Source organism: Microtus oregoni, unplaced genomic scaffold, assembly GCF_018167655.1.
Source record: "Microtus oregoni isolate MIOR12 unplaced genomic scaffold, Mior012 000018F_ref0000195, whole genome shotgun sequence".
In the NCBI taxonomy this organism is placed as follows: Eukaryota; Metazoa; Chordata; class Mammalia; order Rodentia; family Cricetidae; genus Microtus; species Microtus oregoni.
The window spans coordinates 2,026,527-2,053,611 of record NW_024543077.1 but is presented as its reverse complement, the minus strand read 5'-3'; the positions used below and the strand labels follow the sequence as shown (position 1 = coordinate 2,053,611).

General features: G+C 41.0%; 1 protein-coding gene and 1 pseudogene across 11 annotated transcripts in view; one reads left to right on the top strand and one right to left on the bottom strand.

The window, feature by feature from the left end:
* LOC121458928 (BRCA2-interacting transcriptional repressor EMSY) overlaps window positions 1-27,085 on the top strand; it is a 68,934-nt gene that overhangs the window by 17,371 nt on the left and 24,478 nt on the right. For all 11 annotated transcript variants that reach the window (XM_041668346.1, XM_041668345.1, XM_041668351.1 and 8 more), the window contains 6 exons: window positions 566-825; window positions 7,909-8,185; window positions 11,128-11,382; window positions 14,719-14,868; window positions 16,925-17,095; window positions 25,124-25,260. In XM_041668346.1, the coding sequence (XP_041524280.1) occupies window positions 566-825; window positions 7,909-8,185; window positions 11,128-11,382; window positions 14,719-14,868; window positions 16,925-17,095; window positions 25,124-25,260 (1,250 nt within the window). The remainder of the gene's footprint in view (window positions 1-565; window positions 826-7,908; window positions 8,186-11,127; window positions 11,383-14,718; window positions 14,869-16,924; window positions 17,096-25,123; window positions 25,261-27,085) is intronic.
* LOC121458914 lies at window positions 10,573-11,090 on the bottom strand (annotated as a pseudogene).

Below are 27,085 nucleotides of genomic sequence, written 5' to 3'. Positions count from 1 at the left end.
TCTGGCAGGGATTTTGGAGGATAGGGAAATAAATACAAACTTAGGGAATTTTAGGTTGCGAAATTTCCTGATTTGCTGTAGCATAGACAAGTGTAGAATAGAAGTGTGAAGATGCAGGAGCATCTTTTAGGAGGTTTTTCGATAAAATACAGAAAAGAGACAAGAAGCTCCCAGTGGAGGAGTAGTTTAAGGAGAAGATGGTGCATGTTCAGATAAACAACTTTTCTGAGGGAAAGTTGTAGAACTTAATGGTAGATTGGGCGTAAAAGAAAGGGAGAGGTGGGACTGCAGAGATGACTCAGTGCTTAAGAGCCCTGACTGCTCTTCCAGAGGACCCAGGTTCAATTCCCAGCACTCCCATGGCAGCTGACAACTGTCTGTAACTCCCAGATCTGACACCCTCACACAGATACAAATGTAGGCAAAACACCAATGCACATCAAATAAACATTAAAATAATTAAAGGAAAGGGAGAGGCAAAGATTGGCATAGACATATTTAACAATTAATGTGTAAGAGGCAGTGCTAGTTTTGTGTAAGTAGGAATATTATCGTTGTCTTTCAGGTGTCAGCTGTTCAGATGAAGATGAAAAACCCAGAAAACGCAGGCGGACAAACTCTTCTGGTTCTTCTCCTGTGGTTCTGAAGGAAGTTCCAAAGGCTGTCGTTCCGGTCTCGAAGACTATCACTGTGCCTGTGAGTGGCAGTCCCAAGATGAGCAACATTATGCAGAGCATTGCCAACTCCTTACCGCCCCACATGTCACCTGTGAAAATAACTTTCACCAAACCATCCACACAGACGACAAACACAACCACACAGAAGGTATGTGGTGGAGGGGCTCCCAGTCGCTGTCTCTTTCCCGTAGTGTGCTTTAGAGTTGATGGGCGCTCGTGTCTCTCGTTTAATCTGCACAGAAGGCATTGCGATAGGTATTACCATCCCCTTTTTAAAGATGAGGCTTAGTTGCCAGATGGCTTGCTCAAGGTGACAGCTGTCACGTCTGCTTCTAGACTTACGTTGTATTTGATAATTATAATGCTGTTTTGAAACAAACTAGAAAAGTTTTAAAGTCTTTGTTTATGTGGTCTTGTGTTTAGGACACTTTTGCTTTGCCAATAGAGTTAGGGAAGAGAAGGGGTATGGGTAAGTGAGTAAATGTATTCTCCCTTTTATTCTGTGTGTGCTGCCATGCGTCCACTTCCAACCTTGTTGCTGGTGCTCTGTCAATTCCATGTTCTTGCAGTCCCCAGTCTTCACACGCTAGTGTGGATTCTGGTGACCTGACACTTATTTTACACCTGTGTTTCTCTGGTTTCCTTTTGAGCATCTTTCTGTTCTTCCCTTTTTATTAGATTATTTATTTTACTGAAGCATGTCCTTTAGGAGGTTCCCAGTATGTTAGTGACTGTGAAGTTTTTTGAGACCCTGTGTGTACAAAGGGAAGCTTCCCCTGAGAGTTTTAAAGACATTGTTCACTTGGCTTCCAGCTTCCACCAGTGTTCTTGAGATGCCCAGCGCCATTCTGTTGTTTAGCTTCTACTTTCACCTTTGGAGACTCTGTGGAGTTGCCCTCAGGTTGTCACCAGAGCTTTTATGCTGCACACGCCTGCCTTCAGTCCTCACAAGTTCTTAGGCTAACTCTTTGATGTTCTACATTTCCTCTGTGGGCCACTTACTGAGAATGTGGAACTTTCTGAATTGATCTTCTGATTTGCTCTTACTATTCATTCCTATTTTCCATGTCCGTCCGTTCCCCCTCCCCCCACTGTAACAGTGGCTTGGTGTAGGGGTTTTGAAATCTAGATTTCCTTGATTTTCATCCAGCTTGCCATTAGCTTTTTTGACCATGGGGAAACTAAACTCTATTACCTAGGCTTTCTCTGTGAAATAGAGGGGGAGAGCCCAGTGTGTCTATAAGAGCTTTGGATATAGCAAGTAATATATGTGAAGATGTTAGAAGAGGCCCTAGCGTGGTGAATGTGTATCGCCACTTCCTGTACCCTTGATTAGTATCCTGTAATACTTGCATGGAATTGTTCATTTTTGCTATAATATTCTGTTTTTCTTGGTGAAATGATCTCACTATTTAGTTCAGTCTGACTTGTGACTCACTATGTAGCGCGGCTGATCTGAATGCCTGATTGCATTAACATCCTTGGCAACCATCATACTTGAAATTTCTAATAACTCTTCCTTCTTCTGTTAGATGGCCCTTATTTTTCTTTTTAAAAATAATAGCCTGCTTTTTGGTAGGATGATTGTATTCTTTTATTTGATTATATTTATAAGTCTTTTGGTTTGCTTTTCTTTTTTCATGTTCTTTATCTTTTTTTTTTAAATATTTATTTATTTACTTATTATGTATACAATATTCTGTTTGTGTGTATGCCTGCAGGCCAGAAGAGGGCACCAGACCTCATTCCAGATGGTTGTGAGCCACCATGTGGTTGCTGGGAATTGAACTCAGGACCTTTGGAAGAGCAGGCAATGCTCTTAACCTCTGAGTCATCTCTCCAGCCCTCATGTTCTTTATCTTGACTAGTTCATTGTATTACTTGATGTTTTTCTTTTCAGAATTTCCTTAAGCATCTGGCAGTCAGCTTATATATGAAACTGACATTAACTACCCTGTCCCTCTGCTACTTGTCCTTAGGGTGGTCAGGTTCATCGGCAAGAATCTTCCAGTTTCCTGCTTTGAGTATTATAAACTTGACTCCCAGTACTCTAGAGTCAATGTGGAAGTAGCTGTGTTACATGAGATAGTAAACGTTTCTGAGTCTTCTCTCAGGGACAAGAGTAATGCCAAGTCAGAGACTATTACAAGAGTTACGTGAGGTTGAATATTTAAGATGTGCCACAGGACACGTACCTAAAAATGCGAGCTCTTTTGCTTTGCAAATTGTTTTTGGAAGTCAACATTTCACTAATAATAACGAACTATTTCAGATGTCTGAATCTACTGGTTCACTGAAACTTATCCACTAATACGTTGAAATTAACTGTCTTTGATGGTTTCAGTGTTTATTGAACATGTTTGCATTTTTTCTTGGTTTCAAGGAAGCATTTCTGAAGGCCACTTTTTATATGGTGGTATGGAATCCCTTTTCTTTTTGTAGGTGTGTGTGTGTGTGTGTGTGTGTGTGTGTGTGTGTGCGCGTGCGCACCCATGTGTGTGAACGCAGGGACTTGTATATACTGGACAAGTATTCTACCTCTGAGCTGTATCATCCCTAGCTCCATCTTAAGCTGTCCTTGACACCAACTGACTATTATACGACTGTGCTTCAGGTTGTTAAATCTTACTTCATTTTTATTTATGAAGTTTGTTAAGTAGTTGATGTTATAAATTACAAGTTTATTTTCTATTTCTCCCATAAACTACTGAGAATAGCTTAGATTTCTGTTTTATTCATTACAATATTCCCTAGTATTTTGAACAGTGTTTTAGCTATGCTGGATGCTAGTTAATATTTGTTGAATGAATGAATGAATTAATAAATGAGCAAATCAGTCCACACATAAGTAGATCTGACCCAGTACTGTTTGGTCATTTTCCCCAGAGCTGTATCACTGGCCCTCTGCTAACAACTCCTTGAACCTGTTTCCTTTTAAAACAAAAGTTACATTAGTTCTTCTTAAGAGTTGCCAGGAGAACTAGGTGAGATTATTCACCTAAAATAATTATAGCCTACACAGTGAGTGCTTAATAAACATGGCTTCACATCATTAACTTTCTAATCTTCTTTGGTAGATTTTACTTGAGAAAGGTTTGTAACAGATGGGGCTCCCTGTAAGTGGAGTCTGGGTGCTTTGTTTTCACTTTCTCTTCTTCTTTCTCCTTACTGACTTTTTTGTGTCGTCAGGATTTTGAGGGGAGGATGAGTATTTCAGGTTGTCGGACTCATGCTTTTAAGAAGGCTCATTTCTTTCCAAATTCATGTATAGGTCATACCATGAATCTTCAGATTTAGAGATTTAGATTTACTTGTGTTTTAAACAAAATAATCATTTAAGGCAAATTAAATAAAAACTAGGACTCATTTATTCCACAGATAACTGCTGAGCATCTGCTGTGCTCTCCTACGTCACTCCTCCTCTGACATCTGCTTTAAAGCCTTCTGGACAACTAGAGAGTGGCGAGGACTAAGAAATACACTTTCCATGCTTTATTTTGTTTTTTTTCTGGGTAATTGGATTTAAAAAAAATATTTTTATCCAAGGCTGTTGTCCTAATTGTATTTACCTTGGATTTCTTACACTTTGTATTTAAGTCAACTTAACAATTAATTATATAGTAAAGTGACTTTACATTAAGTATAATTGTTTCTGATTTTGTAAACGGTATTCACATTTAAATAAATAGGTTGTGCATTTTCAGCATAGGTACATTTCCACGTATGTGACTATGCCTCATTTAAAACAACATTGATGCGGCACAGATGCAAACAGCAACAGAATATAGCTTTATGCTTTCATGTGCTTGATTGATATTTTTCATTCTGTCCTTAGGGTGCAAGTCCCAGCACTCTTAAGGAGTTTTTGTGAGTGCTAGAAGGTCAGTAATTTGAATTATGGCCTGAAGAAACACTGTCTGGTTCACTTGGCTTCAAAACCTTTTAATCTCCCCTGTTGTAATAAGCAACTTTAAAGTGTAAGTGATTTCTCCAGGGTGGAACTCAAGTTCGGGAAGCAAAGCCCTATACAGATCAGAAATCATTTGTGTATTGAAATCTCAAAGTATGTTTTATCATTTGTATCTGTAATCTACATGTGCTTCTGGAGACCCTAGATTTATTCTTTCTTTTTTTTTAAATTTATTTATTTATTTATTTTGTATACAATGTTCTGGCTGCATGTGTGCCTGCCCACCAGAAGAGGGCACCAGATCTCATAGATGGTTGTGAGCCACCATGTGGTTGCTGGGAATTGAACTCAGGACCTCTGGAAGAGCTGCCAGTGTTTTCAAGTGCTGAGCCATCTCTCCAGCTGATTTATTCCTTCTTAAGTTAGAATCCTGCCTTTCTTCTGAAGTTTCAGATACTTGAGCTGTACATACTTCCTTCTCCCTTTCCTGCCAGACCTGGAGAATCCTCTTGTACCGCAGCCATCAGCATTGTGCCTCTTGGAAGCTGTGGCTAGTGCTTCAGGATTGGCAAAAGTGAAACCAAATTGCCTTTAATACCCTATTATTGTGGGTCTGGTAGCTGTGGATTCTTTGCATACTCAGGGATATCAGACTTAGGCAGGGAAGGAAAGAACATGTTTCTAATAAAACAAACACAGAATATTCCATATTGTTTCTGGATAGAAGTGGTCTACAATGCTTTATTCGTATCCATCTACATTAAATAGGGACAGTGAGCGTCTAGTAAGCACCATTTGTTAGCTGTCGTATTGACCACCTGCTATGTGCCTAGTAGATGCTTCAGTGATTGTATCATCCAATCCTTGTCTTGACTTTGTAAGGTTGGAATTATTATCCCTGTTTTATAGAAAAAATAAATTGGAGCCTAAAGATTTTAACACGTCTGGGGCCTGTCATTTGAAAGTGGCAGAGGCAGGATGCTCTAAGTGCAGGCTCATTTGACTCTGAAGCGTATGACCTATTGGCGTATTGGTACACTTGTCAGTTTGTATAATAGTACGGCATACTGTTTGCTACTCCAGCCTGCGTGTGCTTACACTCACCAGCTTTCTCCACATGTCTGCTTAAACAGCAGACTCCTTAACGTACTGGACAAGTGCTCATGTCTTAAGTTCTTTGTTACACTGAAAATATGCAGGGATGGTATGGTTTATGTTTCCTTGATGTAGATACCAAATACAGACTCACTCAGAAAATTTTTGACTGATTTAACTTCAGATTTTCTTTAGGACCAATGTAAAACTAAAAGAATTTCTCCCATAACTTCTTTGGATTTTTTCAAAACAATTTGTTCTGTCTAGGTAGGCACAAATGATTATAGTGAAAAAACTGGGTATTACTATTACACTGCTTACTCACCCCAAAATAAAGCTGCGATGTGTACCACCAAAGCATAAGTAGTTTTTATGTTCTTTATTGTGAAATGGGGATAATAATAGTGTCTGTGTCATGGGATCGGGGACAACTAAATAAAATGTGCACATATCAGCTCTGGGAGCTTTTCTTGGTTCTGCTCTAGGAACTCCACAAGTTTCAGTTTCTCTGCTTGTCAGAATAGTTTGAATCTGATCACTTCCCTTCCTTTCTGATAACCCCCAGCCCAGGAGACTGCTGCCACTTCTCTTCTGGCCTGCTGGAGTTGCTTCTACCTTGCCTCTCACTTCATGGCAATGGGAATGATCTTTTTAAATAGATATCACACCTTGTTTCTGTGCTTAAAATCTTCCCATGGCTTAATTGTTCTTAATATGACATCCAGATACTTTAGTCTGGCTTTCATGTTGATCAGCTTCTGCTTATAACCCTCTTTACTGTAGGCTTTCTGCACTGCTTTCCTCTCTGTCTTCAGCACACCGGGTGGTTCTGGCCATGGGTCTTTTATTCCATGCTGTTCTCTGAGTTGCACTGCTGCTTACTCTATGGTCTCTCAGCCTTACTGGCTAAACCTGGCCTTCCAGGTCCACTTAGAAGGTGTAAGTAACGGTGGTCGCCACTGTGTCTGCTGGTTGTCATAGGAAGTCCTCGTTTGTCTATGTCTGCTGTTACTGCCTGCTGTAGCTTCCATCCGCAGACAGATACGTTTAAAAAATAGATTCAGTTTTGAGAAGTTTTAGATTTACAGAAAATTTGTAGAAGTTGCATATTTTACACCTCTTTCCCTGTTAATATTTTTATTTGTATGATGCATTGTTTTAACTTACAGTAATAATGCATTATTAATATTAACCTAAGACCATAGTTTATTTGGATTTCCTTGGGTTTTCCTTCCTGTCCTTTGTTCCAGGATCCCCCCCAGGATGCCACATTCTGTTTGCCTGTCTCCTTAGACACTTCTCACTGTGAAGCTTTCTCAGATTTTCCTAGTTTTTTTTTTTTTTTTTTTTTAAATAACTTTGACAGGCCAGGTGTTTTAGTTAGCCTCACTCCTAGACTTTGCTTGATGTTCTTCTCCTTATTAGGTAATAAGGTTATGAACGTTATGGAGGAAGATGACAGAGAAGTATTGCTGCTGGCATGGCGTGAGCTGTCAGGACTTTCCATTGTCTGGTCCTCCATCACTTCTCCATGGTTGTGTGCCTTATCAACGCCAGTGTGTCCCATAGAGGATCCAAAGCTTGCTTTTGTCTTCAGAGCTATTGTTTCCCACTCCCCATGCCACTGAGCGTCTGTCTAAGTATGACTAGCACATGGTTCATACCTCGTTCTGGTTTCTGCTGAAATGTCACCTCACAGAGAGCTCTTCACTGAGAAGTTTATACACTCTAACCGTCCTTCTTTCTTTACCCTGGCTGATTGTCTCTTCCATTTGTTTCTACATGTCATGTATGTTTTTATTTCTCTCTCTGCACTAGAATGTATACTCCATGCAAGTGAGTCTTGTTCATTCTTGTTTTCTCAGCGTCTAGGACCATGCCTGGCACATAGTAGATGCTCAATAAGTATTTACAGGTGAACACATCTCCAGATTACTTGCTCATGTGATGGTGTGGGTTCATTCCCCGAATGGTGTACTGGGATGTTCCCAGAGCCAGCCACATCCTGCACAATACTGAACAGTGCCTCTTAAATTACTTGCTGGAGATTGGTGTAGTTTTGATGATTGCCAGTAAAGGAAAGTGTTCATATAAGTTCAATTAACTGTATATTCCTCTCTGTTGAATTGTTTTTCCTATTGCAAAACTAGTTTTAAATTATATGAGATTAAATACACTGATAGTATATAGTAGGTACATGAAAATAACTTATCTTTCATCCTTTAGGTTATCATAGTGACCACATCACCAAGTTCAACCTTCGTGCCCAACATTCTCTCCAAATCCCATAACTATGCAGCAGTCACTAAGCTTGTACCAACATCAGTCATTGCGTCCACAACTCAGAAGCCACCTGTTGTTATAACTGCATCACAGTCCTCTCTGGTCACCAGTAGCAGCAGTGGCAACAGCAGTTCCACGCCATCACCTGTTTCTAGTACAGTTGCAGTGACAGCTGTGGTGTCTTCCACACCGTCTGTGGTCATGTCAACAGTAGCACAAGGTGAGTGGAGAGCCACTGTTTAGTTCTGTCCCTGTGTTGGGGGACGTTTGAAGACAACAGGGAGGGAGGGAAGGGGGGAGAGGGGAGAGAGAGAGAGAGAGGGAGAGAGAGAGAGAGAGAGAGAGAGAGAGAGACAGACAAAGTGTATTAGGTCAGCGAAGACTTCCCTGCTCGCCCTCCCTTAGCCTGAGAATGAAGTGTTTACAGTTTTCTCTTCTCTGACCTCCTGCACCTTGTTCTGTCCTTTCTAAGTTCTTCCATTTATAACATGGAAGCAGATAGACACACGCTTAGGCTTTTCCTTAGGGGAAGGTTCACAGCGTATTGTACATGCTGTTGTGCATGTGTGATTTGGTATTTGAAAGTCTGGTGCTGGTATCATAGAGAGAGGTGTGAATTGGTATGTTTTCTGTGTGTTTGAAAACAGTTTATTGTTAGAGGATTGCTCCTTATTTGGTTCTTCTGGATTTTTGCTCAAGATCCCAAGCTGTAACTAACGTTTTGGTCATCTCAGGTATGTTCTTTTGCTCTCCAAAGACCAAAGAATGGGCCGTTGCAAATTAGTTAGGTTGGTTGCATTTTTTATTCTGTTGCTACCTTCTCTTACGTAGTAAGAAGTTCTTTTTCTTTCATTTTGTGGTTTTCCTCATGTTTTCTATGGATTTCATGAATTCCTTTCACAATGGTGTGACAGTCTTCTGCTGACCTTAGATCTCCTATCTCGAGCCTGTTTCAGCTTATGCCGTACGTTGCTTCCAATTATGTTGTACCTGCTGGTATTGTTTCTTTCATTATATTTAGACCAGCTCTGAAGAAATCTCTGTTCTCCTCTCTTACTCCATAGGGTTCTGTCCTTGTCAGATTCCCTGTCCTCCCAATTTTATGACTGTCCACATTTAACATCAGGAGGAAGACAGCTTTGTGGAGTTGCTGCTCTTCTTCCGCCTCTATGTGGGCTTTGGGGATCAGATCAGAGCATCAAGCTTACACAGCAAATACTTCTTTGAGCTGTCTCTTTGGCCCAACTTTACAATTTCTTACATAAAAACGGTTTTGGGGTGTCATTCTATCCCTAAAGTTCCTGTTGCAGCTTTCAACTATTTTATATTGTGTTTGGTGTAATGGAGTATTTCAGGCTGGGTAACTTTATAATGGAAAATGGTTTATTTTGGCTTATGGTTTGAAAATCTAAGCTCAGGAACTTGCATCTAGTGATGTACTTTCAGAGCTTCAGGAGCGTACACAGCGGTCACATGGCAAGAGGAAAGGAGTGCATGTGTGTGCCTTCTCTTAAAAAGCCACTGATCCTCAGTCAGTAGTCCAGACTACCGTGCTTAGTTTTATGGTGTTCTAAAGGCTCTGTTCTAAACTGTAGTCACTAAGTCAGTTGACTTTTCCAGCTTTTTAAGACTTTACATTGGGGTTGAATTTTAATACGTGGACTCTGGTATATACTTAAACCATAACACATATTTAACCAAAATTATTATTAATGTAGCTTCATTCATAATTCTTCCAAAGGTAGACTAACATGTTTGATTTAGTAGTATTCCCTTCATTCTATTGTGCATCCAAATGTATAATAAATTACTTATTCTGAGTCTGACTGGATTAATGTCTAAATTTATTTGCAAAATGTGAAGAGTGATTGAATGAATGACTGCACATAAGTAAGCGCCGATTGACTGATTGGTGTTCTAAGAAGCTTTACTATTTCAGAAGTTCATAAGACAGAAGTCTTCAGTTAAGTTGGGTGAATCATTGGGCCAGTAAGGAATTTTTTTTTCCCTTGGGTAACTCTGCTGTTGGTTAGATGCATACATTGTAGGCACCATAGCCATGAAAATACCAAGGGAAAACAAAAAAATCCTAGAAAAGAGAGAATACCTTACCTAGATGTTCTCCAGGAAGATTCCTCTCATAGCATGTTGGTTATAACTAGTTTTACCTTATTGCTGGAAAAGTAATGGAGTACCATGGCAAGCTTAGGTCAATTGAGAATTATCCTCTAGAGCTGACTTAGGGACAGGCTTCCCTGGAAGTGTATGCCAATGCCCAGGACTGTGGGTTCTCAAGGGGAAAGATGCTGCTTTGTTAGAAAGGGAAGAAAGAGTTAGAATAGCAGCCAGCAGTGATACTAGAATTAGACTACAATGAAAATAAGTAAGGTGGTTACAGAAAAACTAGAAGCTTGTCAATGAAGCAAGACTGTAATATAACCAAGAGTGGGCACTGTAGGTAGTCTACTTAGTAAATGTTTTTTTTTTTTTTTTTTAATAATAGTTGACTTTACATTTGATCCTTCGTGTTCCCAAGACATTAGTTGGCTGATGTTTTTGTTTTTTTATCAGATAGTTTTTTATTGAAATATTTTCTCTTGTTGCTTCTTAACTAGCTGGCATTCCACTGTTGATGCCATGAGGGTGGCGGCCATCCACATTGCAGCCCACAGACTGTGCAGTACCCAGGATCTCTTTAATAGTTCCAGAAAGATCTCTGACAATGTGGGCGATCTTGTGGAACATGATATTTCCACTGTGTTTAATGTTCTTCTGCGTCTGTCTCTTGGAGGCTTCTTGATCAGGGCAGAGGCAGAGGGTACCACCTCAACCTGGGCCTCTGTGTTCTGGATGGTCAGTTTCAGTGTAATCCTCAGACCTTTCCAGTCACCAGTTGCCTTGGCAATTTCATCACCAACCTTTTTTGGAGACAGACCCAGAGGGACAATTTTGGCACCCAGGTGGATGGCGCTGACCTCACCTCCAGTGCACATCAGGTGCATGACTTTGATCTTGTCAGGGGTCATACTTGGGTTGCATGGTGGAGGCGGCTGGTGTCGGGTGAACCCAATTTGGAATGACTGAAGAAAGTTGTACCGTGGCTTCCTCTGAGCCGAAATCCGAAAATCCCAAAAGCCCTAAATCTTCTTTACTTTTCTGTAGGTGTATCCACATCAGCAATCAAAATGGCATCGACAAGACTTCCTTCCCCCAAAAGCTTAGTGAGTGCCCCTACCCAGATTCTCGCACAGTTTCCTAAACAGCATCAGCAGTCTCCTAAGCAGCAGCTGCAGCAAGTGCAGCAGCAGACACAGCAGCCCGTGGCCCAGCCTTCCTCAGGGTCTCAGCAGCAGCAGCCACAGCAGTCACCGTTGCCACCTGGCATCAAGCCTACCATTCAGATCAAACAGGAGTCAGGTAACTGGAAAAATGCACGAGGGCTGCTGTTTTATTACCAGATGTTTAGAGGGTTTTGTGGTCCTTTTTTTGGTATTTGTTTCTATTGGATTCTACTATGGATTGGAAATTCTCTGTGGTATTTCAGTTGGCGTTAAGCAGCTGTGAGGAGGATAAGCTGAAGTCCTGTTTCTCCTGAAAAGAATGTCCTCTGGCTAAGAGCTGTGCAGAAGGGACCATGCTCTTTGTAACTGCAGAGCTGAGGGAGGGGAAAGAGAAACAGTCTTGTCTCAGATGTCACGGAACGTGATTTTAACTATTGGGTTTGGTTGGGTAGACGTTTCTTTGTTTGCTATTTGCCGTAAAACCCCTTTCCAGAGTGTTTTAGTCAGGGTGTCTGTTGCTGTGAAGAGACACCATGGCCATGGCAACTTTGATAAAAGAAAACGTTTCATGAGGTGACTTACAGTTCAGAAGTTTAGTAAATTATCATCACGGTGGAACATGGCAGCATACAGGCTCACGTGGCGGAGAAGCCGAGAGTTTTACACCTTGATATGCAGGCTACAGAAAGTGGTTTTTCCTCTCTGGACGTGGCTTGAGCGTTTATGAGACTTCAAAGCCCACAGTGACACACTTCCTCCAGGAAGGCCACACCTAATAGTGCCACTCTCTTTGGGGGCCATTTTCTTTCAAACCACCACACAGAACATTCTTTTTAATTGCATTTTATTTATATTTGGTGTGTACATGTGTGTATGTGCACATGTTCTGAGTAAGAACATGTGTTTGTGCCTACATGTGTGCCAGTGGTGTGCATGTGGAAGTCAGAGTATCCCTTGCATGAACAGGTTCTCTTTTTCCGCCATGTGAGTCTTTGGGATGGAACTTAGATGATCAGGCTTGATGTCAGTTCTCTGACCCATGGGGCTGCCCTGTGGTCCCCAGAGCCTTTCAGTGGTGGTTGCTTTGTAACTCCATTAGTCCATTGTGTGGACTGAAGAGCTCCTGACGCCATCCCACTAGACGTAGCGCTCCAGAGTGACTTAGTCCTTTAGAGGGTGGCTTCCCAGGCCTGCCACTTTCTGAGAGGGTCAGAGTTCTTAAGATCCTCTTTGGAAATGTGTTTATGTGGTTGGCTTTCTCTTTCATGGTCAGTTGGTTTGCATAGGACTGAGTAGAATTGCCTTTTGATTTTGTGAATTTTTGTGTGTGTGGTTATTTCTTGGAGCCTCTTTCTGCATGGACATTATACAGGATTATTGTTCATTAGTAAGAAATATTAGAAATAATTTTCCTTGGATGACCTTACTGCTTATGGTTCATTATATTCAGAACTGTTTCCATAATACTTACTGAATTCAACATGTATTAGAAACTTTACAAGTTTGTTTGATCCTTACAATAATAGCCTTGAGGTATATACTAATTGATTTTTATTTTGTAGATTAAAAAAATAGTCACAAGAGTTGTTACTTACCTAATTATGCCCAGATACTGTAATTTTAATGTCTTTCTTAGCTAGTAGAAGTTTAGAATTACTTAAAGCTACTAAATAGGTAGACCTGTTTTGTAATTTCTCAGTTTAAGCTACCGCCTGCATTGGTTGCTTCCTTGATGCTGTGACAGAGGCCATTTAGGAAAGGAAGGGCTTACTTACTTGAAGTGAGACTGTGGTGGGGAAGTGGTGGTGGCCGGAGCTTGACATTGCGTCCTCAGAGAAGCAGCAGAGTGGGCGGTGCTGCTGGTCGGTTCTTGTCTCCTTTTTATTCAGTCCAGGATGAGCCAAGGAAGTGTAGGTCGTCCTTCTTAATCTAATCCAGAAAGTTCCTCCAGGCAAGCCCGGAGGTTTGCTCCCATGGTGATTCTAAATTCTGTCAAATTGACAGTCAAGATAAATTATCACACTACACCAGAAATAATGCAGTTCTTAATTTTCTGTGTTGAGAATATTTTTTTCTGTATTTTCTTTAAAAGATTGGCAATTGAGAAATGGTACTAAATTTTCCTTCTTTAGTTACCACTGATTTAGAAATGTAGCTAGATCTCATGCATTTTAATGAATACTTTATGTTTGGAAAGCCAGTGTAAACATCATAACATTGTAAATATAAAAATTAAAAAAATTAAAAAGTCCCAGTATAGCTTCTTTAACATTTTTATTGTTTTTATTGCATATCGCCTTTGAATTCTTTTTCACATGCATGTTTTATATAGGTGCAGTACTGGTGTGGCCTCTTTTGGCATTTTGCATTTGATAAAGTGAGTTATTAAAATACTTTTTTTTAGAGCCTGGCAGTAGTGGAGCACACCTTAATTCCAGCACTCAGAAGGCAGAGACAGGTGGATCTCTGTGAGTTGAGACCAGCCTGGTCTACAAGAGCTAGTTCCAGGACAGACCCCAAAGCTAAAGAGAAACCCTGTCTTGAAAAAAGCCGAACAAACAAAATATTTTTTTTTTCAGAAGGCTGTTTTAGGACTTCAGGATATAGCTTAGTGAAGAGCACTTGGCTAGCATGTGTGAATCCCTGGGTTCAACAGTTCTAACAACAAAAACAAAAGCATGAAAAGATTTTTAAGCTGGGCATAGTGGCACACATCTGTAATCCCAGCACCCAGGAGGCAAAGGCAGTAAGATCTGTAGTTCCAGGCCCGGCTGGACTAGTCAGTGAGTTTCAGGCCATCCATGGCTATATAATAAGATCCTATTTCAATATAAAACAAATGAGAGATCAGTCAGCCGTTTAACAAATCAAACAAAAACTGTGCTTATCCTGTTAACTGTTTATCAGCTTATCACGTCAGTTCCGAGTCACGAAACGTCTTTGTTGCTGCTGGAAGGGCTGTGTGGACTGCTCGTGATGCCTCATGCTAGTCCTTTCTTCTCAAGTACTTGGATGAAACAGATTATTTGCTTTCGCTAACTCGTTTGAAAACTCGTATTATAGATAAAAGTTCAGGTTTAGTTTTAAGAAATCTGTTAAAATAATATAGCTGCATTCTTGCATTGGGAGGATTTAGGAGAGAAATTTGAGCAACAAAAGCTTAGAGTTTCATCAGTGTTAAAGAAGCATCTCTAGAGTGAGGCTCAGTAGACGTGTGTAACTGTTGCCCTATTGGGCTAAGTGGCATTCTTTTACAATTATCTTTTTCTTTTTTTTTTGGTTTTTTTGAGACAGGGTTTCTCTGTGGCTTTGGAGCCTGTCCTGGAACTAGCTCTTGTAGACCAGGCTGGTCTCGAACTCACAGAGATCCGCCTGCCTCTGCCTCCGGAGTACTGGGATTAAAGGCGTGCGCCACCACCGCCCGGCTCTTTTACAATTATCTGTACTGAGATTTATCTTTTTTCTTTCAAAGGTGTTAAAATCATCACACAGCAGGTTCAACCAAGTAAAATCTTACCCAAACCAGTGACTGCAACTCTACCCACCAGTAGCAACTCCCCTATTATGGTGGTTAGCAGTAACGGTGCAATCATGACAACCAAGCTGGTAACTACTCCTACTGGTAAGTCTCACAAGCATCAGGCCATCCGTTCATGTCATCAAACAAGCCCCAGGCCAGCGTTATGACTTGCACATCGAGAAAGGGATGAGATAGTTCTACAAAGAAGTCCTTTTTATTTTGCTTTGAGACAGGGTCTCTAGCCTAGAACTCTGTGTGAAGCTGAGGATGACCTTGAACACATTCTTGATCCTCCAGTCCCCACCTCCTGGGTGCTGGGGGTCAGACCAGGGGCCTGGTGCACGCGAAGCACTCACTCTCCCAGTTTTCAGGTCTTTCTGACTCTGAACTCTGTCCCGGCCCTGAAGTTAGTTAGCCCTCTTTGATTTTTTTCCTCATAGTCCTCTGTTCTCTTCATTGCGGTGAGTTATTCCAGTTTCTACTCATGTAGTTGTTGGTTGAGTGGCATCCACATAGACAGCAAGCTTCATGGGATAAGGGACAAATCTTATTCCCCACATGTAGGTCCTCAGCCAGCACTTGTTGAGTAGCTGAAAACGTGCCCACCATCAAGGATGTCACTCACAAGAGTCTGCACATCACAGAGTAGTGGGGACCGCCTAGACTGGAGGAGCATGCCGTTGTTCCCGTGCTTGAGGGGGAGCAGGGAAGCACATTTTCAATAACTACCCTTTGTGAACCTTATACATGTTAAATGATATCAAGTCAGGGGCTAAGGCGATAACTCAGTATGTAAAAGAACTTGTTAAGGCGCAAGTGTAAGGACCTGAGTTCAAATACCCAGCCAGACCTACATAAAAGCCAGACCCATACATAGCAAAACCGGGTCATGTTTCTGTGTTTATAGTACAACATTGTTTCCTTCTCTCTCTCTCTCTCTCTCTCTCTCTCTCTCTCTCTCTCTGTCTCTCTATCTCTCTGTCTCTCTGTCTTTAATTGTTTTGAACAGAAGCTAGAGTTGTTTTGTTTTGTTTGCTTGTTGTTGTTGTTATAATTCAAAACATTCAAACTTTATAGCCCTGTACCATGTTTATTTTGCACTAGACTTTTTTTTTTCCTGGTTCGAATGTATTCTGTGATCAGACTAATTCTTCTTACTGTTCCTTTTGTGGTTGTAGTGGTTCTAAGTTTTTACAGCATGTGACTTCCTGCCCTAAAAGTATTGTTTTCAAGGTGGGATATTTTGGAAATAACTGTTACAGTGTTTTCCGAATCTCACTTCAGGTTAAGCAAATGCCATCTTAGTCTTTCTCCTTTTCCTCTTCACTTTCCCTGAGGCTGATCCTTCTTGTAGGAGTAGTTGTTCAGAGTTCCTGTGTTTATATGAAAGGGCATCATGCTCATCTGATGAGTTTTCAATCCTCTGGGAAAGAGAAAAGTAGAAATAGTAGGAGAGGTGTAAAATCTTTGGAGAGAGATGTAAAGACAGATTTTCTAACTGGCCAGTTGAAGTGGAGGAAATGCTCAAATAGAGGTGATTTTAACCTTTTAACTTCCTGACAGTTCTTGGCAGTTTCAGCTGTATTTCTAGTAGAATGATGGGTTGGTCCTTGAAAAGATGAAAATCTCTTTAGAGAATAGCAGGGTATAAGACAGATATTGCCTTAATTGGCCAAATGGTGTCACTGAGTTTAGCTCTGGGACAGCATCAGACAGACTCAGGGACCGTAGATATCTGTAACAGAGACACCTACAGGGCTTTGACAGGAAGGCGGTTACATTTAAGCTTTGAGGTAAAAACTAGTGGAAGAATGATAGCAGGAGAAGGGAAGGGAATGCTCTACCTTTCCTTGGGCTGGTAATTTGATGCAACACGTCACAAAATTTTATGTGTAGAACTAATTAGCATAGACTTGGCATTGGTCCTTGCTGTTCACATTGAAAACTGGCTATAAAGTTGTAAATGGACATCTTGACGCCTTGCGGTTCCATTTTCAAGTTAAAGTGATACATATGACATTGAACTATGGTGAAAGTGTACAGTTACAGTTCTTTTTATTAGTGACATATGACATTGAACTATGGTGAAATTTACAGTTACAGTTCTTTTTATTAGATGAAAAGTTTGATCAGTTTTTCTTTTCACTGCTTCCTATAGGTACTCAGGCAACCTACACCCGGCCAACAGTGAGCCCATCCTTAGGTCGAGTAGCCACAACCCCTGGAGCTGCAACCTATGTGAAAACTACCAGTGGGAGCATCATTACTGTAGTACCCAAATCATTAGCTACCTTGGGAGGCAAGATAATTAGCAGCAATATTGTTTCTGGTAGGTATGTCTAGAGTGTGTTAAAGATGATTAGCAGCAATATTGTTTCTGGTAGGTATGTCTAGAGTGTGTTAAAGATGATTAGCAGCAATATTGTTTCTGGTAGGTATGTCTAGAGTGTGTTAAAAGCACACTCTAAAATGGTGATTTTCATTTAGAAGAAAAGCCATGTTTGGGAGCTGGAGAGATGGCTCAGAGGTTAAGAGCACAGGCTGTTCTTCCAGAGGTTCTGAGTTCAATTCCCAGCAACCACATGGTGGCTCACAACCATCTGTAATGAGATCTAGTGCCCTCTTCTGGCACTCAGGCATACATATAGGCAGAACACTGTATACATAATAAATAAATAAATCTTTAAAAAGGCCATGTTTCTCTACAGCAGGACTTTATTAACACCAGATTTTGCTTCAAAATTTGACACTTTTCAGACCGTATATGTAGTGATTAAATATAGCTGTTGGTAAGTCTCAAGTTGGAAGAGCGTTTAGTTGTAAGTCACAGTGCAGAGCTATGATTTATGTTTGCATAGTGTTTTTCACTTAAAGAATAGTCTCACATTTGTCACCCCCTTTAGACTCTGTATAACGTGAGGTGTTGTGGCAGCTTTATAAGAGGAGACCTGAGGATTTAGAGGTAACATAGTGTCCAGTGCCTGCAGAGAGGACGGTGGAAGAGCTTGTATGTGCATCTGAATGTCTCAGTCATTAATACCACTTTAGCTTAGTGAACATCTTTGTTTCTGCACCATTTGTACCATTTGCTTTTTAGAAATATTTTACTGAGATAGTAGAACTGCCTCTGCCTATTTGTTGGTATGCTGTAACAGTACCTGGTTTTTATTGGCACATTAATCTTTACAGTATATGGGTTACAGATTCTGAAGTGGAATGTTAATGTGGCATTTGTTTTCATTGATTATTATTTTTAATTAAAATTATGTAAATGATGTGATTAAGCAAGCCTTATGGATTTTGGCTGTCTACTATTTTTGTAGACAAGTCATGTTTTGTCTGCCCCAGGTGAGTTGTTCTAACTTTTAAAATGAGAGGAATAAAGTTCCTGGCAGTAATTTGATGTCGCTGATAACTCAGAGAATGGAAAAAAGCAGAACAGAGCATGGCGTTGGCACAGAGCTCTCTATTCAAAGCTGTTAATTTTGGCTCCACTCTTGAGTGTGAGTGAGAAAACCCAGTGCTTGCCAACCCGAGGAGGACGGGATCATTGTGCTGTAGCTTCTAAGTGGATATATAAGTAAAACAGTTAATACTCTAATGTATCACTTGATAGTGCCTTTCAACAGTATAAAGCTCTCACTCAAACACATTTCAGAGAGTTGACTTCTGTGGAAGGTAGCTTTTTATGACCCAGAGCAGCTTTCTTACTTGTGTCTGAGTTCATAGTACTGTATAGCTTGCGGGTGTGTCTAGATGTCAGGAGGTCTCTTTTGGGACCTTATTTATGGCATTGCTGCTCTCTACTAGATTAGATTGTACACACATCCTAGAAGCAGAGGTTTGATCTGATACCTATCTATCTGCACACACACACACACACACACACACACACACCATCTTTGTGTTCAAGAGGAAACTGTTCAAGGTTAGTTGCTATTTGAAGTGAGTGGGTGGTTCCAGCATTGTAGGATATATTCACTTCGAGTTAAAACAGTCTAACTTGGTGGCAAGTACTTTTACCTAGTGAGCCATTTTTCTGGCTCCCATTTCACAATCTTTATTTTAAAAAAAATTAGTGCTTTTTTTACTTTATATTCTTGCTGTCCTATGACAGTGAGATTATAGTATAGTAATTAAAAAAAATCTCAGCATCAGCTGGTAGCCTGATTGAACAAATTTGAGTAATTTCTGCCCTCATTTATGAGCAGGTGGTGGGTTCTGATTCCTGTGTCCTCCATACAAAAGAATCATTTTTGATAAAATATTCTCAGACACTGAGCTGTAAGACTTTGAAACAAAAACAAAAAAAAAATCTTCCTCTAATTGTGGGAGAATTTAGAAAGGTACAAGCAAAATTAAGAATCTATAATGTTTTGTGTAATTTAAAATTCAATTTTTAGTTAACAATTTAGATATTTTCCCATATCAGTAAATGTATTTTGATTACCCCATGGTTATGTAATATTCTCTTGTGTGCCATAATTTAATCATATTCTTACTATTGAGTGATTTAATTGTTTACAGATGTGGAATTTTTGGCTTTTAGATGTTTTTATTGTTTGGTTATTATAAATAATCCTGTGGTGGACATATATATTATTTGTGAAGCTCTTGCTTCCTTTGTATAACACCTTAGAAGGCAGGTTAAATTTTCCATGGTACCTTTTAGAAAAGTTGTATTTTCATTTTTATTGGAAGAAACAAATGGAAATCATGTTATTTATATGCATATGTATCACAAAACTTTTAGATTATATATATATTGTGAATGTTGTTGAATTTTGACTGTAGAAAAATGCTCCTTTTATGCAGAAGTTTGGCTCCTTCTGGGTTGAATTAATTGTCCTAACTCTCAGGGCATTTTGCAGGCCTGGGGCAAGACTTGGCCATGGCTCTTTATCTTCCCAGTGTCTAACAAGGAACTGTTGCTTGCGTGTTTTTTCTGCTTATTTATTGAATTAGTTTTGGGGAAAGCTGCATAAAATATTACACAGAAACCAAGGTAGAGTGGTTTAAAAATCTGTGGAGCTGGACTATGGTGGTGCAGGCCTTTAATCCCAGCGCTCAGGAGACAGTGAGTTTGAGGCCAACCTAGTCTACAAAGCAAGTTCCAGGACAGCCAGGGCTGTTATGCAGAGAAAACCTGTCTCGAAAAACCAAATCAAACAAACAAAAAGAGTCTGTGGATAGTAGGATCTAAGCCAATAAATTTAAGACAGCATTCCATAATATTCACACTCCACTCCCCACCCCCAGCCCTGGCTTCCAGCTGAGCACACCTCTCAGTGCCCCTATCCTCACCCCTTTCAGCCTCAGATTTTGAACCAGGCTTTTCCCAAGTTACTCAGGCTGACCTAGAACTTGTGATTCTTTGGCTTTAGTCTTCAGAGTATTGTAGGCTCATACCACCAAACCTGGCTGTAATAGTTTTGATTTGTTTCATAGTTTGTTGTTACTGTTGGAGACAGGATCTCACTGTGTATTCTAGGCTAGCCTCACACCAGCTATATGGCCTAACCTACAACTATATAGCCTGCAGTTCTTTTGCCTCTCCAGTTTAAGCATCCCATACACCCCCAAAGTAAAGATTTTTGGAATTCATCATCATTATCGGAGAACCCATTGTGATCGTAATGTAATTGTTATTTGATTCCATTGTTTTTACCCTTAAGTATTGTCTCTGTTGGTAGTTCTCTGAAGTGCCAGAATCTGTATGTCGTGCTATGATATATAAACATGTACAGGATTCTGCTATGATATATAAACATGTACAGGATTTAGCATGTGCCAAAAAAAAAAATGGTAAATGGGTCGGGAGGTTGTGGGACACGCCTTTAATCCCAGCACTTTGGAGGGGGAGGCAGGTGAATCTCTGTGAGTTTGAGGCCAGCCTGGTCTGCAGAGTGAGTTCCAGGACAGCCAGGGCTGTTACACAGACACCCTATCTTAAAAAACAACAAAAAGATTTGAGACTGGAGAGATGGCTCAGAGGTTAAGTGCACTGGCTCTTAACCTCTTCCAGAGGACTCAGGTTTAATTCCCAGCATCCACATGGCTTTTCACACCTTTCTGTAACTCTAGTTCCAGGGAATCCATCACCCTCATACAGACATACATGTGGGCAAAACACCAGTGCACATGAAAAAGATTTATGTGCTTCATTTTTAATATCCACATAAGGCAGTTGTGGTGGCACATACCTTTAATCCCAGCACTTGGGAGGCAGAGGCAGGCAACCCTCCGACTTCAAGGCCAGCCTGATCTACAGAGTGAGAGTTTCAGGATAGCCAGGGCTACACAGAGAAACCCCTGCCTCAAAAAACTAGGAGAAAAAAAAGAATCCTAAATTGACTGCAGTGAAGCTCGGGTACCTGAATAGTTGCCGAGTGTGAGTGAGCAAGGTCCTGGAGTTGATTCCTGGAACTGCAAAAGAAACAAATCTTAAAAACCAAACTAAAGCAAAACAAGGTGCTAGCCCGCTTGTGCGGGTTCTGTTGTATTATGAGAACTGCAGATCCTCTACTGCAAAAGCCCAGCCATGGCCTTCTTTTCTTTTTGGATGTGTAACTTTTTTCGCATAGACTTCTCCGTAGGTCAGACATGTACACTGGAATTTCAGGCATTTAATACTGGTCATTCTAGAAAAGATTGATGTTCCAGACTAAAGCAATGTTATACTTGTTGTTTCCTCTTAGTCCTCCTCCTCCCATTTGGTATTATTGACACCCCCTCCCATCCCCCTTGTTAAACTGGTAGACTTGATTTATGACTGTCTCCTAAGTTGCAAAACCTTTATAAGGACTCAGTAGATGTTTTAGTACATGTAAATAAAACCAGTTGTTAAGCAAATTTTATCTTAAAACCAAAAGACCCTTATATTTTGGTGTTAATTTAAAAGCATAGTTTATGATTGTTTGAGATCATTTTTATAAACCCACTTTTCCATTACCAAATATTTGATAATTTCCCAGTGTCTAAAAAGGCCTACATATCATATGTGACAGATTAGAATTAATCAAGAGTTAAAGTTGCCTTAACTGAACGATGAGCAGCTTGGTTCCTGTGATTTATAGTGGCTCATGTATTAACAGTGTAGTTGAAGGAAGAAAACGATTTTTCCCATACGCCCAGATGAGGCTTTGGGTATTGAATATTCCTACACAACAGCAAGTATATTGTGAAGAATTATAACAGGATTGCCCCAGTGTAGCAGATTGCTTCGTAATTCTTTAAACATTTTTTAGCTTTATTTTATGTGTATGAGTGTTTTGTCTGTGTGCCCGTGTGTGTGTGTTTGTGTTCATTTGTTCACCATGTATGTGCCTGGTGCCCGTGGAGGTCATAAGAGGGTATTGGATCCCTTGGACCTGGGCTGACCCATGGAGGTCATAAGAGGGTACTGGATCCCTTGGACCTGGAATTATGGATGGTAATGAGGCCCCGTGTGGGTGCTGGGAGCTGACCTCAGGTTCTTGGCAAGAACAGCATCTCCCAGGCCCCTTCTGAATAAATCTTAGAACTAGAACCCTATTATTCTTGGTGTAAAATTACTTCCTATAAATATGTTCATTTGAAATTCTAGTAAGGAATGTTAGTATTTTTCCAGTGGAAAATAATATAACTTTATGTAATATTTTTGCAAATAAGTTGTGTTTTTGTTGAGTGCCCATTCTGTATTTAAACATTCACTGCACAGGCCTGTAGAAAAGTAGAATCTGCCTGCTTCCTTAGGCACAGAAAATTTAAGGAGCAAAAGTAGAATTGGGCCTAATATGCTCAGTATGAGATCAGCACACTGAGGGAAAGAGGTAGATGGAGGAATCTTAAAATCTTTCGGAACTTCGGAAGCTCCACGCAGGAGTGTGGACCTAGTGGATCAGTGTGGGAACTTCGGAAGCTCCACGCAGGAGTGTGGACCTAGTGGATCAGTGTGGGAACTTCGGAAGCTCCACGCAGGAGTGTGGACCTAGTGGATCAGTGTGGGAACTTCGGAAGCTCCGCACAGGAGTGTGGACCTAGTGGATCAGTGTGGGAACTTCGGAAGCTCCACGCAGGAGTGTGGACCTAGTGGATCAGTGTGGGAACTTCGGAAGCTCCACGCAGGAGTGTGGACCTAGTGGATCAGTGTGGGAACTTCGGAAGCTCCGCACAGGAGTGTGGACCTAGTGGATCAGTGTGGGAACTTCGGAAGCTCCACGCAGGAGTGTGGACCTAGTGGATCAGTGTGGGAACTTCGGAAGCTCCGCACAGGAGTGTGGACCTAGTGGATCAGTGTGGGAACTTCGGAAGCTCTGCACAGGAGTGTGGACCTAGTGGATCAGTGCTGGGAAGCCTCATAGTTTGTCGTCCGTTTGTGTTCCTGAACAGGAGGAACTAATATGGTTATGTAAGCTGCTATTTTTGTTGGTTGGTTTTGATATTTATTTTGGGGAATGGAGGTGCCGCGGTCAGAGGACAACTTGCAGGAGTTGGTTCTCTCCTTCTACCCTGTGGGCCTAAGGATTGAATTCAGTCATCAGGCGTGGTGAGCAAGTAGCTTTACCTGCTGTGCCACCCTGTTAGCCCGCACGTAGGGTTGTGACTTTCAAGAGGGAAGAGTGGGAGATTAGGAATACTCTTTAAAACCAAGTTAACCTGTTAGAGTCTTGGTGTAAAGGTTTAATTTAGGATGCTGGGTTTGGTGTAGAATATCAAAACTGGGAGATGGAGAAGCGTGAAACGGAGGAGCAGTAGTGAAGCAGAGGAGAGCAGTGTTGAGTGCGCTTGTGTGGCTGTTATGTTTAGAGCCGAGTTGCTGGTGAACCCTCAGCTACACACCGAGCCATCAGTGACATGAAAAGGTCATATTTTTTTTGGCAGGTACAGGGACTCAAGGCAGGAATCCAAAGTCTGTACCTGGCCTTTAACTTGGACAGTTAGAATATAGAGCACAAATTTGATAGGTGGGAGAGAAGCAGATTCTAGAGGGAAGGACACTGTATTTCTGTCAGTAGAGTTACATATACACTTAGAAATTAGATCTTTTATCTGTCTTATAGAAGATTCGGCTCATTATGCTGTTTTCAAACAACTATTATTTTGTTGTTTCTTTACCCTCTTGTGCCCCATCCCTGTCCTTCCCTTCTTCCCTTCTGCTTCCACTAGTAGCCCCCTTTCCACTTTGATGTCCCTTTTGCTCATTCGCCTTCCTTTTTTTTTTTTTTAAATGGTTTTTCAAGACAGGGTTCCCTGTAGTATTGGAGCCTGTCCTGGAACTCACTCTTGTAGATCAGGCTGTCTTCAAACTCACAGAGATCCACCTGCCTCTGCCTCTGAGTGCTGGGTTTAAAGCGTGCACCACCACTGCTCTCCTTCCTTTGCTGACACCTGTTGACCCTCACATTCCCTTATTTTCATGCGTAAAGGATCCAAATATGAGGGAGAGCGCGAGGTGCTTGTTTTCCTGAGGTTGAATTATCTCTCTTAGTATAATAAGAAAGTAGATCTTAATGGCTGAAAACAATTTGCCCTGGAAGTCTACTTCCTCCTTTCGGTCTCTAGAGCTGTGCACACTTAGATGCTCAAACTGACTGTCACTTGATCTGCGTATCTGTGTTCGCTTTTTCTTGTTTTTGGTTTTTCTAATGTAGAGTCTCATTCTAGTGCAAGCTGGTTTAAAACTCACAATCCTCCTGCCCTCACCTCTCAGATGCTGGGATTATACTTGACTACTACACACAACTGTTTTATGTCTTTCCATAAATCCTTTCTACAATTTATTGAATTTCTATATATGCCTCTAATGTTCCTTTTTTGAAGAGTTTTTCCATCATGCTGACCACATAAATTTAGTATTAGATTTGAGGGGAACACGTGTCATAAGATTTCTGCTTAATTTTAAACCAGTCAGGAAAGAGTGCTGATGGAGAAATGGACAGCGATAGTTGTAGACTTGGAATTTGGTGTAGGTCCTCAGATTTTCAGAAGAGGGTTGCTTTAAGACTCACTTCTTGCTGGGCTGTGGTGGTGCACGCCTTTAATCCCAGCACTTGGGAGGCAGAGGCAGAGGTAGGCAGGATAGATCTCTTTGAGTTTGAGGCCAGCTTGGTCTACATAGTGAATTCCAGCCCAGCTATGGCTACATAGTTAAACTGTCTTAGAAACCTTTAAAAAAAAAAGTTAATTCTTAATATTTATTATTCTGGGGTGATTTAGAATTTACTATTCCAAGCCTTCATTTTTGTCCTTAGGATCACACGCACATCACCTAACGATGACATTATGTAGTCTTGTATTACTTGTATACATCATGAATAGGAACAGCCAAGTATCACTAGTCCTTAACTCAGGCCTCCTTTTCTTCCCACTCTCTAAGGAACGACTACCAAAATCACTACAATCCCAATGACTTCCAAGCCCAATGTGATTGTTGTTCAAAAGACCACAGGAAAAGGAACGACCATTCAAGGCCTCCCTGGCAAAAACGTTGTCACAACATTGCTAAATGCTGGAGTAAGTAAGACCTTGAACACACTCAGTAGTCCAATAAACATTTTTTAAAAAAAATAATTTATTTTTATTTTATGTACATTGGTGTGTTGCCTACATGTATGTCTGTGTGAGGGTATTGGATCCCCTGGAACCAGAGTTACAGAGAGTTATGAGCTGCTCTGTGGGTGCTGGGAATTGAACCTGGGTCCCATGGAAGAGCAGCCAGTGCTCTTAACCTCTGAGCCATTCCTCCATCACTCCACTAAATATTTTTTTTTAAATATTTATTTATTTTGTATACAATATTCTGTCTGTGTGTATGACTGCAGGCCAGAAGAGGGCACCAGATCTCATTCCAGATGGTTGTGAGCCACCATGTGGTTGCTGGGAATTGAACTCAGGACCTTTGGAAGAGCAGGCAATGCTCTTAACCTCTGAGCCATCTCTCCAGCTCCCTCCACTAAATATTTTAAAGGCCATCCAATGTCAGAACCCCATAGTGGGTGGACCAGCTTGAGTCTCTAGTGCTGTGATAGAATCACCTCTATCTGTCTTCTGATGCCATTTTCACAGTAGTCTGAAAGCATGTTGTTCATAACTGCTCATAGCGAAGGTGGCTTGTGACCATGGCTTGCGTGCTCAGTTTCATGCTTAACTGCAGGGAGACTTGGAACAATTTTATTCCTGCTTATGGCCAGTAGATTAGTGTTTGATTTACTCTGGACAAACAGAAATATTTGAGTTTAAGATAAAATTGATAGATGGGGATTTGTTGCGTTTTTCCCATTTTAAACTCTGAAGGCAGTTGTCAAGAGGTTGGACTTAGACACATTTAGGCTTTGTTGTCTCGCTGTTCTTTGACTTTGGGTGGCTTATTAGCCACTGCAATCTTTTATTTCTTCATGTCTACAGTGGGGTGATGATGGGTGTTTTGAAAGTGCTTAGAACAGTGTCTAACAACACATGGGAAGTTCTCAGTCACTGGCTTCTTACTGTTGTTGGTATTTAAGCACTCAGGCTCAGAAGCATCTTTACCTTTTCTGACCTCACTAGAAGTCGATCCTAAAAGCTTATGCACCACATCTTTTGTAATGTTGAAAATGGTCCGCATTAGGCCTTTTTGAATTTACATAGCAATTCAGTAGGAAAGCCAGGATTCTGTAGTATTTGAATTTATAAGACAAAAAAGGGTATAGCCATGTGGTAGTGATGTACACCTGTAATCCCAGCACTTGGGAGGCAGAGGCAGGCAGATCTCTGTGAGATCCAGGACAGCCAGAGCTGTTACCAGAGAAACCCTGTCTTGAAACTGCCTCCCTCCCGCAGGGTATTTTGTCTGCTATTGGAGATCTAAGAGTCATGTCTGAATTTTGTCTAGTAGATACTGAGCAGTAATTTGGCAGGAAATGCCAGTAAGTAAGTGTATCGGTCTATGGGACCTTTGTCATCAGCACACGGAGCACACAGCACATGCTCCTACTCCCCACCTGCATCCAATGCAGGCCCACTTACATCAGAGGAGCGTTCCCACATGACATCCTGCAAGCTGCACGTGGGTTCTATGTGGGTCACCGTGCACCGTGCTTGGACAGGCTGCATACTTGCAAACTAGTGGCCATTGGAGGAAAAATCACAGCTCTTTCTGGGAACACTGCTGCAGTCAGGATGTGAGCTGAAATAAGACACATTGTTTCCTTTAGATAATTGTAGCTGATAGTTAGGTTTATAATTCTTAGGCCCAGATGTAGATATGAGTTCTGAATGGCTACTCTTTAGACAGCTCACCGGTTGCTTTCAGCTTACCACCTGCTAAGTTTGAAAGCTACACATCTATGATGATGATAGC